The following is a 13,175-nucleotide window of genomic DNA, read 5'->3' on the forward strand; positions in this document are numbered from 1 at the left end:
AATCAGCTGACCATGTACATGTGGATTCACTTGTAGACATTTCATCCTGTTCCATGTTTCTGTATCTGCTACATCGTTTTGTTTACTTAGCTTTAAAATAAGGCTTTATAATTTTATGTCAAGTTTTGAAATCAACCAGTGTTAATCCTAATTTTGTTTTTTCATTCAAATCTTTGATTTCTCTCAGCAGTTTCTGTAGTTTTCAATATATAGGTCTTGCAAATATTCTTGTTCAATTTATTCCCAAGTATTCTGTGTTTTCACACCTACTGCGGCAAGTACTGCTTTATAAATTCACTCTCTGGTAGTTATTGCACATAGAACATACAGTTGGTTTCTAAATACTGATCTTGTATCATGTGACCTTTTCCAATCTGTCCACTCATCATTTTTTCCTCTTTCCTTCATTGGGCATTATACATAAAACTGATTTATGCTATGTGTCTTCATTCAAATCCATTCCAGAAGGTCTTTTGTAGATTCCGGAGGTGTTATTATGTACACGAACTGTGAATGTTCTCTAGTCTGTAGGCCTTTTTTTCTCTCTCTTGCCTTATCACACTAGCTAAGCACACTCCTAAATGGAAATGATAAGAGTGTTCCACTCTGTTTTGGGGGGAAATACCCTGTCTTCCCCCTATAAATAGATGTCCTTTATCAGGACATCCATTGAAGACATTACCTTCTATTTCCAGTTTCCTGAAATTTTTTTTGTCCTCAATGGGTACTCAATTTTATCAAGGGGGTTGCTTTTTCCTTTTCTTTTAGTCTACTGAGATAATCATATAGCATATAGTTTTCTTCTTTATTCTTTTAATATGGTGAATTACATTGATTGATTTGAGAATATTAGACCAACTTCACCCTCCTGAGATAAACCCCACTTAAACACAATGATTTTTTTTATACATATTGCTGGATTTGATTGTTGATACTTTATGGAGAATCTTATGTTTATATTCATAAAGGATATAGAGTTTATAGTTTTCTTTGTAATTTCTTTGTAATGTCTCTAATTTTGACATCAGGGTAATGCTGGCCCCATAAAATGAGATAAGAAGCATTGCTTTATCCTATGTTTTTGGAAAGAGTTTATGAGCCTTTATGAAATGTCTCTAGAATTCACCAGTAAAGCAACTGGGGCCTGGAATTTTTTTATGGGAAAAGGCTTTTTAATTATGAATTCAGATTTTTTATACTCAGAGGGCTAATCAGATTTCCTATCTCATGCAGCTCTGGTTATTTATATCTTTCAAGGAACTTGTCCATGTTATCTGTAGAACTTATTTCATAAAGTTGATCATAATATTCTTTCATTCTTTCAATGTCTGTAGGGTCTATAGTAATGACCACTTTTCCATCTGTGATTTTAGGATTTGGTATCTTCTCCATGTGTTTTCTTAGGCTGTCTAGCTAGAGGCTTATCAATGTTATTGATCTTTTCAAAGAACCAATATCTGGTTTCATTAATTTTCTCTATTGTTTGTCTACTTTCTACTTCATTGCTTTTTTCCCCATTTTTAATTTAAATCCAATTAATTAACATATAATGTATTACTGGTTTCAGAGGTAGAGGTCAGTGATTCATCAGTCTTATATAATAACCAGTGCTCATTACGTCATGCACCCTCCTTAATGTCTATCACCCAGTTACCCCATCCCCCACCTCCCTCCCCTCCAGCAATCCTCTGTTTGTTTCCTTTGATTAAGAGTCTCTCATGGTTTGTCTCTCTCTCTCTGGTTTCATCTTGTTTTATTTTTTCCTCTCTTCCCCTATGATCCTCTGTTTTGTTTCTTAAATTCCACATATCAGTGAGATCATATGATAATTGTTTTTCTCTGATTGACTTATTTCGCCTAGCATAATACCCTCTAGTTCCATCCAACTTCATTGCTTTTTTTCATGTGAATGTATAAGTTGAAGCTTAAAGCAGCCAAATGAAGTAAAGTTAAGAATTTAGAAAACTCAGGTCACCTGGGTGGCTCGGTCAGTTAAGTGTCCAACTAGTGATTTTTGCTCAGGTCACGATCTCAGGGTCGTGGGATCAAGTCCCACGTCAGGCTCTGTGCTCAGGAGGAAGCTTGCTTGAGATTCTCTCCCTCTGCCCCTCCCCTACTCTCTCTCTCTCAAATAAATAAATAAATCTTTAAAAAAAAAAAGAATTCAGAACTCAGTCACACTAGCCACATTTCCAGTGCTCAACCGCATTATATAAACATTTCTATCTTTGCAAATAATTCCACTGGACGGCTCTGTTCTGGGAGGCAGGAGGGCTATTCCTCAGCTGGTCCCATCTCTCTTAGCAAGGCATTTCTGAAAGCTTCATGGGCGGGCCAAGCAGCCCTCTAATCCATGCTGTTCTCCTGATGAACATAGGCTTGGCCCCAGCTCAGGCCTTATCGCCACTTCCCTTCATCCTTTGTCCCTCTGCTTCCTCCTAGCCCTAACTGTCTGTTCCCCACCTCTGCTTCCAGAAGGAGCTTCCAACACAGACATCTGCCCCTGCACCAACCTGCTCAAATGGCAATGGGTCATTGCCTGGAATCCCACAGGACTTCCCAGTGGGGCATGATCTGTCTCCCCACAAGCCTGCACCATGGTTTAGACAGGCACTGAGTCACTGGTGTCACTTCTCAGTCACCTACTAGTCTGTAGGAGGACGGAGGACAGGGACAACGCTACCAGCCCAGAGGTGCTTGCTCACCTCTCTTAGGCCTGGTCCATGTCCTAAGCCCCAGAGCTCAGGCCCCCCAGAGTCACCTAAGAAAACAGGTTCCTGCTCTTTGAGACCAGCCGAGTTTGGGTGTGAGACAGAGCATCCGGGAGGGCATGAGCTCCCCCTCAGGAATGTGAAGGATTGGGGGCACTGGTCTGGAATGGGCTCGGGGACTAAGACAGTAGGACCTGGAGTCTTGTGCTTTTCCATCAGGGCTTCCAGGGGCCCTGAGCCTGCCTGGACAGGTCAGCCCAACCCATTACAGAAGGAGTGGCTGGCACCTCTCCCTGCCGACCTAGCCATGCCCCTGACAGCCTGCCCTTCAGCCCTCCAGCCATGAATCACAGTGGCCTCACAGGAGGAAGCAGCGATAACCCCAGCCCCAGAAGGGCCACCCCCTATGCTCTGTCCTAATCCACCCTGAAGGGCAGGGCTCAACACAGCCCCCTCCACGTCTGCCCCTGGCCTGACTGCAGAGCCCAGGCCTTCCCCCGACACCACACATCCCTCTGCCTGGAGCTCCTTCCTCACAATCCCCCCCCCCACCTCCCTGTCCCTCCCTCCACCCAGGTCCCTGGTCTTTCAGCCCACCTGGCTCTCCCACAGCCTAGCAGCCACCGAGCCCCGCACCCAGCAGAGGGACATGGGCTGGGACAGGGCCACTTTGACCACCCAGCAGATGCCCTGAGAGGATCGAGAGATGTGGGGAACCCCTTGGGTAGTTAGTGGGGAGCCACAGAAGGTGACTGAGCTGGACAGCGGCCAGAGAAGACAGTGTATGAGGCTGAATGTTGAGATCAGAAGAAAGGAAACCAGAGAGAGAGACAGGTCAGGGCCAGTGGATGGGTGGGTTCCAGGGGGACAGGGCTGGTGTGGGGGGGTCTGGGGGGGCAGGGCTGGTGTGCGAGGGTCCGGGGGGGCAGGGCTGGTGTGGGGGGTCCCGGGGGGGCAGGGCTGGTGTGGGGGGGTCCCGGGGGGGGGGGGGGGGGGGGGGGGGGGGCGGGGGGGGGCGGGGCTGGTGTGGGGGGATCCCGGGGCGACAGGGCTGGTGTGGGAGGTCCCGGGGAGGGCTGAGAAGGGCCGACGTGGGGGCTCCTGAGGACAGGTGAGGATGCTGGCAGGTGCTATGATCTGATAGAGCCAGAACCAACCCAGGCCAGGGGTGCGGGGAGAAGGAGCCCCAGCGTCCAGGGGACAAGGGAGCAGGGCTTGGAGCAGCAGCATGGACGTGGCCACCTCGGCAGAGGGTCCGTTTCACAGGGAGGAAGTCGAGGCCCACAGAACCAGGACCCTCCCTCTCCTCCTTCCTACAAGCAGGCACATCCGCTGTTTGGGGGGGGCAGGAGGGATTGCAATCTTGAAATAACACTGGCTGGAGCTGGGGGGAGGCCGGCGGGCGCGCAGGCGGACAATTAATTACGAGGATCCCGCTCTGAGCCGGGTGTTTACGTGCGTGCTCGTCTGTTTGGGGCCTGCAAATCCGTGTCAGATGTTAATGGAACAGCATCATTTTTCTGCCGAGGTGGCATCCCCAGGGATGTTTGGATGAGGCGGCCGGCAGGACTTGGCCTGGGAAAGGCAGGCCGGCGGCTGAGGAGGGAGGTCATTTGTCAGGCTGCCCGACAGCCCGGCCGCCCCACCCAGGTCCCTCTGTCCACCAGGCTCTGGGGATGTGAAAAGTAAGGACGCACTCAAAGTAGGAGGTGGAAGTGAATTAACTGAGCATCAACTCAGCAGACACAGCCCAAGGGGCCACGACTGGCCGCCGAGGCCGCCTGCATCCTGCTGCGACCGGAACCCCATGAGGGCATTCTTCTGCAGCCTGTGGCAGCGAGGATGGAGGGCAAGCCGGTGGGGACACACTCCCTCTCAGCTCCCGCTGGGGCCTCTCCCCTGTCCCTCCGCTCGATGCCGGCCGGCGGAAGAAGAGGTCCCGAGACAGGAAGTGACTGCCCACCATCACACAGCCAACAGGCCCTCAGTGTGGGCAGGCCGGTGGCCACTCTGTGTGGGGAGGGAGCTGAGGCCCTCCCTGGGGTCCCGCAGCCAGGAGAGGGATGCCCACCAAGGGCTCCTCAGGCCAGTGGTGTAGCCACTCGTCCAGGCAAGCATCCTGGGCCAAGGCCTGGCAGGGACAAAACCTTGCAGGGACCCTGGCCCTGCCAAGCTCTCCACTCACACTGTGCCCCGCTACCCCTCAGGAAGCTCCCTCCTCCCTCAGGGCCTCTGCACAGCAACCTCCTTCTCTCGCACAGCTCCTCCTCCTGGGATCCAGGAACTGTCCTGCCTGGACTTGAACCCCAGTTCCACCAGCTGCGAGACTGCATGCCTCAGTTTCCCCATTGGTAAGATAAAGACAGTGCTAGGACCTTCCACAAAGGACAGTAGCGAGCGTGAAGGCACCAATACAGGGCTGGTGCCGGCACAGGTCCTGGCACACCGGCCGCTTACGTAGTTTAGGATGATGCTGACGTCCCTGTACTGCAGCGCGCTGACCACTCACTTCTCGGGGCGGTTGCTGTTCCCTAGGCCAGGAGCCCCAGTGCCACCCCGGCCCTGGCCACAGCAGAGCTGAGCTCTGGCTTCCACCGACCGCGGAGCCTGGTTCCCGGCCCTCCCCTGCCCCCTGGTGGTCACTCTCGGTATTTCCCCCAGGCACCAAGAGGGACCCTTTCCTGCTCATTTTGGGACTGGCTCCTCCCCAGGCTCCTCCCCAGGCTCCAGGCACCCAAGGGGCGGCTGTGCCCACAGTGCTGAGCTCCCACCTGCACGGACGCAACGGGAACGTGTGCCTACCGGGCATAGGGCCAGGGTGGAGGGCCCCCCCCCCGGGGGAGGGAATGTTCAGGGACGGACTCCCAGGGGAAAGGAGCCCTGGGGGAGGACAGAGTCCCAGGGGGACACCTGCTGCCTCAGGGCCTTTGCTCATGTTGCTAAAGACATTTTCTTCCCCCCAGGCACTCCAGGGAACCTCTCAGAAGCCCCTTCTACCTGGCGTGTGAGCGGCGAGGGAGTCGGCAATGGGGCCGGTCCTGGCGCTGGCAAGGCCTGGGCTCTCCTCCAGGTGGGGGGCGGGCCCCTCCTCTGAACTCGGTGACCTCCTCGATAAAATGGGCTTCTTGTGGGCCTCGACGATGGCTCCGGAAGGTTCTCAGCACAGCGCCCGGCACACAGCAGGTGTTTGCAACCACGGAATCCAGCTGAACCTTGACAGCCGAGGTCGGAAGCAGTGTGTGCATTTACACGTGCTGGGGGCACCGGACGCCAGCCCCCGTGCCAGTCAGATGGACCAGGTCCACTGCAGTAACACACGGCTCCAAAGAGGTCTGGCGTGCAACTTGGTCTTTGCTCTTGCAAAGTCCACGGCGGCCAGGTGGCTCTCTCCAGAGCGGCCCTGCTCAGGGCAGGGACTGCAGCCGCTGGCCTCCTGTGGTTCCCCCAGCCGGTGCTCCTCTCACGCAGCCCGCACGCCACCAGGCCACTGGGGCCTCGTGTCAGGACGCCCGTGAGCGCGGCCACTGGACGGGGCTCTGGAGGAGCGAGAGGGACCGCCCAACCTCGTGGCCGTCCACGCGCCACGGACCTGGCGTGGCCACGGCTCTGGGGGTGGGGCCTCAGACCTCGAGCCCATGTGGCTGTCCCGCGTGGTGGCGTCAGAAAGCCCCGGGAGCCGGCGGTGAAACCTGGGAGGAAGGAAGCGTTGCGGCGGGAAAGCCAAGCCCTCTGTAGGAAGGGACTAAGCAGTGTCCCTGGGGGCCCCATGGATGGGCTGGCCGGGCCCCTAGAGCTCTCTCTCAGGCCTGCGCTGTGAGGAGGGTGGACCATCGGGTGAGGGGCTGGTTTGCAGGCTGTGCTGGGCGCTCACTCAGGACCCCCCTCCCACTTTACTGTCTGGGGCTGTCAGCTTCCCATGGACAAGGGAGAAGACCCCGCAGGTCACGGCAGCTCCTGGCACCCACCGCCCTGGCACGGGCACACCCAGCCAGGGACCATGTGGGGACCTCACATAGGTGGCCGCGGCCCCAGTGAGGGTACAGGGTTCCCTGGGTGCAGCCCAGGTCAGGGCCTGGGGCCCAGGGGATGCTGAGTGGCACCTGGGAGCCTCTCCCCAGGCCCTAGGCCTCAGCCCCCAGCCCCCAGACAGCCCCTGAAGGTCCAATCTCGACAGCCACACGAAGGTGGGGGACCCAGCAGTAGCCAGATGGCCCAACCTCCAGGATGTGGGCCCAGGCACATGGCGGCTGTGGGGTGACAGTGTAGGGGCCCCCGGAGGGGCCACAGGACAAATTCTGGCTGGATCTGGGCCGGGATGAGACAGCTGCAAGCAGGGTGAGCGCCCAGGCCAGGGGTGTGCAGAGGTTACCACATCGTGTGGGATCCAGCAGAGGGGACTTAGGTGGTCGGGTGCTCTGGGAGAATGCCACGTCCAAGGGCCCAGCCATGTCTGAGTTGCCCAACAGAGGGGCAGCCCCTTCCAGGCAGGAGGACAGGTGCCCAGAGCCCCCACCATGACCCACCCTGAGCTCCGCTAAGGTCCTGGAGGCACTCAGCCACAGTGCGGGATAGAGGAGGTCTACCTGGATGGAGGGAACAAAAGCTCAGTCGGAAGAAGCGACAAGGGCACCAGGCGCGACATGTCTATGCTTCGTAACACATGGCACATAATGCATTGCCACCAACAGCTCATCTGAACACAACCCCCACTGATGCTCCCAGCTGTGAGGACTGGAGGCCCCCGAGGATGCTCCAAATGCTGCCTGCCCCCGCAGGCTCTCCTGGCAGCTCCTGCAGGCTGGTGCGGGGCACTGTGCTTTGCGGTGCAGGCAGTGCGTGCTTTCCGAGGAGAATGCTGGCCACCCCGCCCGGGCCCACGCCCCCAGCCCCCCGCGCTCCCTCCCGCCACCCCCACTGCAGGAGTAGATGCTGCCGGATGAGTAGGAATGACACAGACATGGTTCTGTACAAAACCTGAAATATTTTTACTCTTTTAAAACTTTGATCTAAGATGTCTTAGATCTCATGGACTCGATACAAGAGTAATATGAATTGGGAAATAAAACACTTTAATAGCCACGGTAAACTTTGTTAGAAATGTACATGTTGCCAAATAATAATAATAATAAACTTTAAAAAATAAAAGAGAGAGAGAGAGAACAGCTTGATGGCCGGGTTAGAGTATATAAATGTTCAACGAGGACGGGAAAGGAAGCCTCGTGGACGCCAGGACGGCACAGTGGGCGCAGCCGGCGCCCAGCGAGCTTGCCCGCCAGCCTCGGGGCCGGGCCTCGCGGACTCAGCGCCCAGGGACGGGCATATAAACCAAGCTCATAAGAAATGTACAAATATAAAAAGCTACAAACATTAATAAATTACAGCATCACAAAACACAGAAACACTTCACAAGGTGCTAAGTAAAATAACTGCATCCCCACCCCCTTCGCCAACGAGAAGGAAACAAAGAGCTGGTGTCCGCGTGGAGACCTCTCCCATCTCGTGCGGCTCGCTGCCGCCGAGACAGAAGGCTCCAGGGACACGTGTTTTTCAGGCAATACCTTAGTTCCTAAAAGAAGAAAGTAACACCAACGGGAACAGTAAACAGAAAGAAGGAGGCAAACCCAAGTGTTCGTCATACTCGGCAAAAAACTCGTATAAATGTTAATGACAGACTCTCTAGAAAGAAATCCCTAAAGATACTTTTACTCTTATAAAAAAGAAGTTATTTAAAAAGCTATTTACACGCTACATTCTATGAAAAATATGCTTCAGGAGATACATCTAAAATTAAAATACAGGATTGCCTGAGAAACAACTCCAGCCCCTCTGTGTCGACGGGCGGACGTTCGGTCCAGGGTCCACCCAGGGACTCGACACCAAACACGGACAGATGACAAGACAGACGTGCCGGGCCCCATGTCCTCGGGCCGCCCCGTCGCCATCCACCCCGCCAGGCGGGGTGCCTCAGCTGAGAAGTGCTTCTCGGAGTGTAGCCCGCGGGGCAGCGTGGGGCCCACCCTCATGGCTTAGCCTGGGCCACCAGGCCCCACATTACGGCTGGGCCCGACCCTTCTGGGGGGACCCCATGACGGCGCCCCCACCCACTAACACACGGACCCCGCTGCCGGCCCCAGCATCCCAAGAAAGGCCCTGGCCATTCGGGGCACGACACCCACCATCCGGCCCGCCACCCGCTGGCCGGGGAGCACAGAGGCCCCTCTCCTGGCCGGGCTGCATGCTCTCTGGACTGTCTGAGAATCACTTGGGAAGAGTAGGGGGGGGGCACATAATACCCTATTTTCTCCTCCTCTTCCTCTCTAGTGTTCTTTGCCTTTTTTAAGCCTCTGGAGGCTACCAGCCTGTGGCCAGCTCAGACTCTGGGCCTGGTGAGCATTGGCTCACTCCTTCCTCAAAGGACTCATGCTCCCAGCAGAGCTGCAGAAGCCCTGCGATCACACCCACATCAGGGGTACCCGGAGGCTCTCCTGAAACTGGAATGGTCCTCAAACAGGCAGGGCCGAGTTTCGGGAACTGGTCACTCTAAGCAACTTGAGAAAGGACGTCTGTCCACATTGGTGAGCTCCGCCTGCTGAAGCAACAGATGCTCATATGGGGGGAGTGGTGGCCGGGAGGGGGCCAGGCCCTCCCCGGGGTGAGGCAGCGTGGCCACCCTCCTGGGGGCTGATGTTCTAGCGGGGCTCCGGGGGTCCTGAGCGGAGCAGAAGGATCCTGGCTTTCCAAACTTTAAAGGAGCAGTTTTCCATTCCGATGAATTTTCAAAATTTTTCCAAGCCTCTGCTTGGCGGTAGCCATGCCCTTCTTTGTACGTTTTCCTGGAGGCAGAGGAGAAGACAGGAAAATGCCAAGTGAGCGAGAGGCCAGGGGAGCCCCTCCTTGAGCCCCCGCCCTCTCCAGAAGGCGGACCTGCGGGACCTGAGCCCTGGGCACCCCCAGACCCTGCAAAACCACCAGCGGCCAACAAAGTGCCCTGCTTAGAGGCTGAGGTGACCAGGACGGGGGACAGCATTACTCCAGAGTGAGGCCCGTCCCACCTCCTGGCAGGAGCCACGCTCCTTGTGTCCACGGCCGGCTGGGCTTCATGGCCAGGGTGCAGGCCGACTGGGGGCCTGGGGGTGAGAGTGGGGGCATCCAAGGGACCTAGTTAGCAGTCCCACTGCCAAATCGCCCGGGGGAGCCTGGAACCCCTTGGGCCCCTCCCAGCGAACCCTCAGCAAACTGCTGGCCACACCCCGACTTCAAGCCAGGCCCCAAAGCCGAGGCCACCAGACCAGCCTCAGCACTGTGAGTGACCGTAGCTTTCCATCTTGAAAGGGACTGTTTCTTCCACATGCTGGCCACGTGTGTGGCTACAGACACGGGGCCACGGTGGACGGGGCAGGCCTGCTGGCACCTACGGCACAGTCCCAGAGCAGGGCCGCTCAGGGCACGCGGGCACGGTACCTTTGGCAGCGGCATTGTTGGGGGATGACGCGGAGGGCCGCCTCTGCGAGAGGAAGACCCCAGGGGCCATGGGCTGGGAGGCACGGCCAGCCTGGGCCCCTGCAAAGGCTCCGGCCGCGGTGTACTCGTGGTCCGCCAGGCTGCTGCTGTGTGCCTCAGGCGGGGGCTCGGGTGAGCTGCCCTCCTGTGAGGCCTGGCTGCTGGCCGTGCTGGTGGAGGCTGGGGTGGTGGAGGCCGGGGTGGTGGAGGCCGGGGTGGTGGAGGCCGGGGTGGTGGAGGCCGAGGTGGTGGAGGCCGAGGTGGTGGAGGCCGAGGTGGTGCTGGTGGAGGCCGAGGGGGAGGGAGTGTTGGGAGCCAGCTTCCTTTTGGTGTTCTTTTTCTTCCTGCTCTTCTGCTCCTCCTTTGAACAAAGCATACGGTCCGGCTCCAGCCACTGAGGAACTGGACTTAGCAGCAGCCCAAGCCCCACCCCCATTCACCATGAACCCCAGAGCAGCGCTGGGGCCTGTGCAGGGACCAGCATGCCCCCTGCGTGAGGGGATGTGGCACCAGCATTCAGCCGCAGTGGACACACATCCCCACCCGACTCTGAGCTTCCAGGGGATGTGCTGCCGGCTCCCACCTCCCCAGCCCCCCACTCCCAGGGGTCAGCAATACTCGGATGTCCCCAGGCCTGCGACAGCTCCCAGCCTGGGCGGGCTGGGCCCCTCCTCACCTGCTGGGACAGCTTGGCTGCAGCAGCTGCCAGCCCGGTCTCGATGGAAGCCACTCTGGTGCCCTCACGCACAGGCCTGTCCTGCCTTGGCACCGATGGGCCGACCCTCGCTGCAGGAGAGAACACCCGCCTGCTTAGAGTGGCTGCCCAGCCCGAAGCCCCCTCCCCAGCCCTCTTGGCCCTGCCCCAGTCTGTGCCCGAGTCTCTGGGACACTTCACAACTCAGGGAGGGTCGGCATGAGCCCCAACGTGAAGGGCCCCCATGTCAGCAAGACAAGAGAGAGCAGGAAGGGGTCACACAGATGGTGGACAAGACCCCCATCCATGGGCTGCCATGACCCGGCCAGGTGCAGAGATGGCCTTCCTAGGGCTGCTCATTCAGGACAAACCAGGTGTGGGACCAGCCCCCCACTGTCCACCCCACTCGCAGGAGCTGGGGTGCCTTTGGGGGAAAGTGCAGCCCCAGTCAGGCTCCCACAGGCAACCAGCCCCACCAGCAGCCCTCACAGAGCCAGGGGCCGCAGCCTTCAAGCCAGAGCGACGGGCAGGGGACACACTGCCCAGCTCCCAGCACTACCTGTGGGGCTGTAGGGAGCGTCGTCAGAGCCTTTCCTCCGCTTGGACCGGGACTTGAAGACCGGACTGTCCTCGTCAGACTCCAGGGAGGGGTAAACTAGGGGGGCAGGGGAGAAAGGCCTGAGCCAGCCGTGCCATGGGGGGAGCCAGCCGACCTTGTGAGCCACTGTCCCTCCTGGCACATGCTCGGGCACAGGCGGCCCCAAAACCACCCGGCCGAGGGCCCCCCAAGACCCAGGGAGGGCAGGGACTGGCCAGACAAGAGGCCCCGGCAACCCCCATGGGCACTGCCCCAGCCTGGCTGCAGTGTGCACTGTGCTTCCCAGAACGCCCCCTTCTCTGCTGCTGAGTCCATTGGAGGCTGCCGTCCTAGCGAGTCTCTGAGGAGGGAGCCCCGCCCAGGAGCCCTGGGTGCCTCCCAGGTGCCCCCACTAAGCTTCATCCTTCCAGCCGGGGCGCGCCCTGCCCCCCACAGGAGCCCAGAAGGGGCGCTCACTGCTGTCAGTCTGTGTCCACCAGATGGGGCCGGGCCAGCCTCCCCTCGGGAGGGCTCTCCAGGGGCAGGAGTGTGAGCTCGGGGGCATCGGGACTGAAGGCAGACCCGGCACCACTGGGGCCAGCACATCCCAGGCCCTGGGGCATCCTACGCATCCCTGGGGGGCAGGCCAAGGTGTGCAGGCAGGTGCGCACTCCTGGGCCCCTCCCCTCGGGGCAGCCTGGAGCCCCCGCCGAGGGCACAGTCTGGAGGGCTGTGGTGGGGGGTGAGGGGTCATGCCCTCAGGGTCCCTGCTCTGCCCCCCTCAGATGTGGGCCACTGGGCCACTGTGGGCACCAGAGTGGCTCCCTCCCACCTGTTGTTATTCACACAGAGACAGACAGGGTGGATGGGGTCTCAACGTGTCTGAGCGTACGGCCGTGTGGGGGATGGCTGGGCCGGTCCTCAGAAGGCAAGACGGGTATGGACCCCCAACCCAGCACACCCCGTCCCAGGTCCGTGCCCGGGGGCACCACGGCCACGGCCACACAAAACGCCTGCACCAGCGAGCACAGCAGCAGTGTCCACAGTGGCCCAGAGGAGGAAGCCACCAGGCGACTGCGAGCAGCCGACGGTGAGCATGTGTGCCGCCGGCGCTGACTCTGGCTGCGCCGTAACGAGCCCGCGAAGGACTGCCTGCACCCAGGACACGATGCACGCAGGCAGGAGACTCGGGGGCCAGGGAGGGTTCCCTTCTGGGTGGTGACAATGGCGCACACTCCACTGAGTTACGTGCTTCTGAAGGCGAGCTTTCCTATCTCCTAAAGAAGAGCCAGGGTCTCCACACGAGGACGAGCCCCAGCAGCACTGCGGAGAGGCCCCGCCCAGGGGGGCAGGCCGGGGCCCGCCCGCACCCCCCACAGGGCTCACCGTAGTCTGAGTCCTTGAAGCAGGCGTCCAGGTGGTCCTGCTCTTCCTCGTAATCGTCCAGGTCCACGCTGTTCTTGGCCGCCCTCTTCAGCAGCCGCTTGCCCGCGCTCTTGCCGCCACCCCCGTTCTTCCGGGCACCGTGGGCCGCCAGTGAGCTGCCCTTGGCCTGGCCGGCGCCCCACGTGGTCTGCAGGCAGGAGTCAGAGGCCTGCAGGTTGGCCATGGACAGCATTCCCTGAATGGCTTCCTGCGTGCTGGGGGAGGCCGGGGGCTGGCTGGAGGCACAGAGAGATAGGCACTCAGCCCA

General features: G+C 58.5%; 1 protein-coding gene across 1 annotated transcript in view; it reads right to left on the minus strand.

Annotated features, from left to right (window-relative positions):
* Window positions 1-7,672: 7,672 nt before the first annotated feature.
* The window catches only part of PHF2 (PHD finger protein 2), a gene marked incomplete at its 5' end in the record, with an annotated part of 72,098 nt that continues 66,595 nt past the window's right edge, over window positions 7,673-13,175 (minus strand). The window contains 5 exons of the mRNA XM_073878267.1: window positions 7,673-9,544; window positions 10,173-10,572; window positions 10,888-10,997; window positions 11,465-11,560; window positions 12,869-13,143. Coding sequence (XP_073734368.1) covers window positions 9,456-9,544; window positions 10,173-10,572; window positions 10,888-10,997; window positions 11,465-11,560; window positions 12,869-13,143 — 970 coding nt within the window. The remainder of the gene's footprint in view (window positions 9,545-10,172; window positions 10,573-10,887; window positions 10,998-11,464; window positions 11,561-12,868; window positions 13,144-13,175) is intronic.

Source organism: Callorhinus ursinus, unplaced genomic scaffold (genome assembly GCF_003265705.2).
Source record: "Callorhinus ursinus isolate GAN/ISIS: 27379988/994484 unplaced genomic scaffold, GSC_fseal_2.0 scaffold28, whole genome shotgun sequence".
Classification (NCBI taxonomy): Eukaryota; Metazoa; Chordata; class Mammalia; order Carnivora; family Otariidae; genus Callorhinus; species Callorhinus ursinus.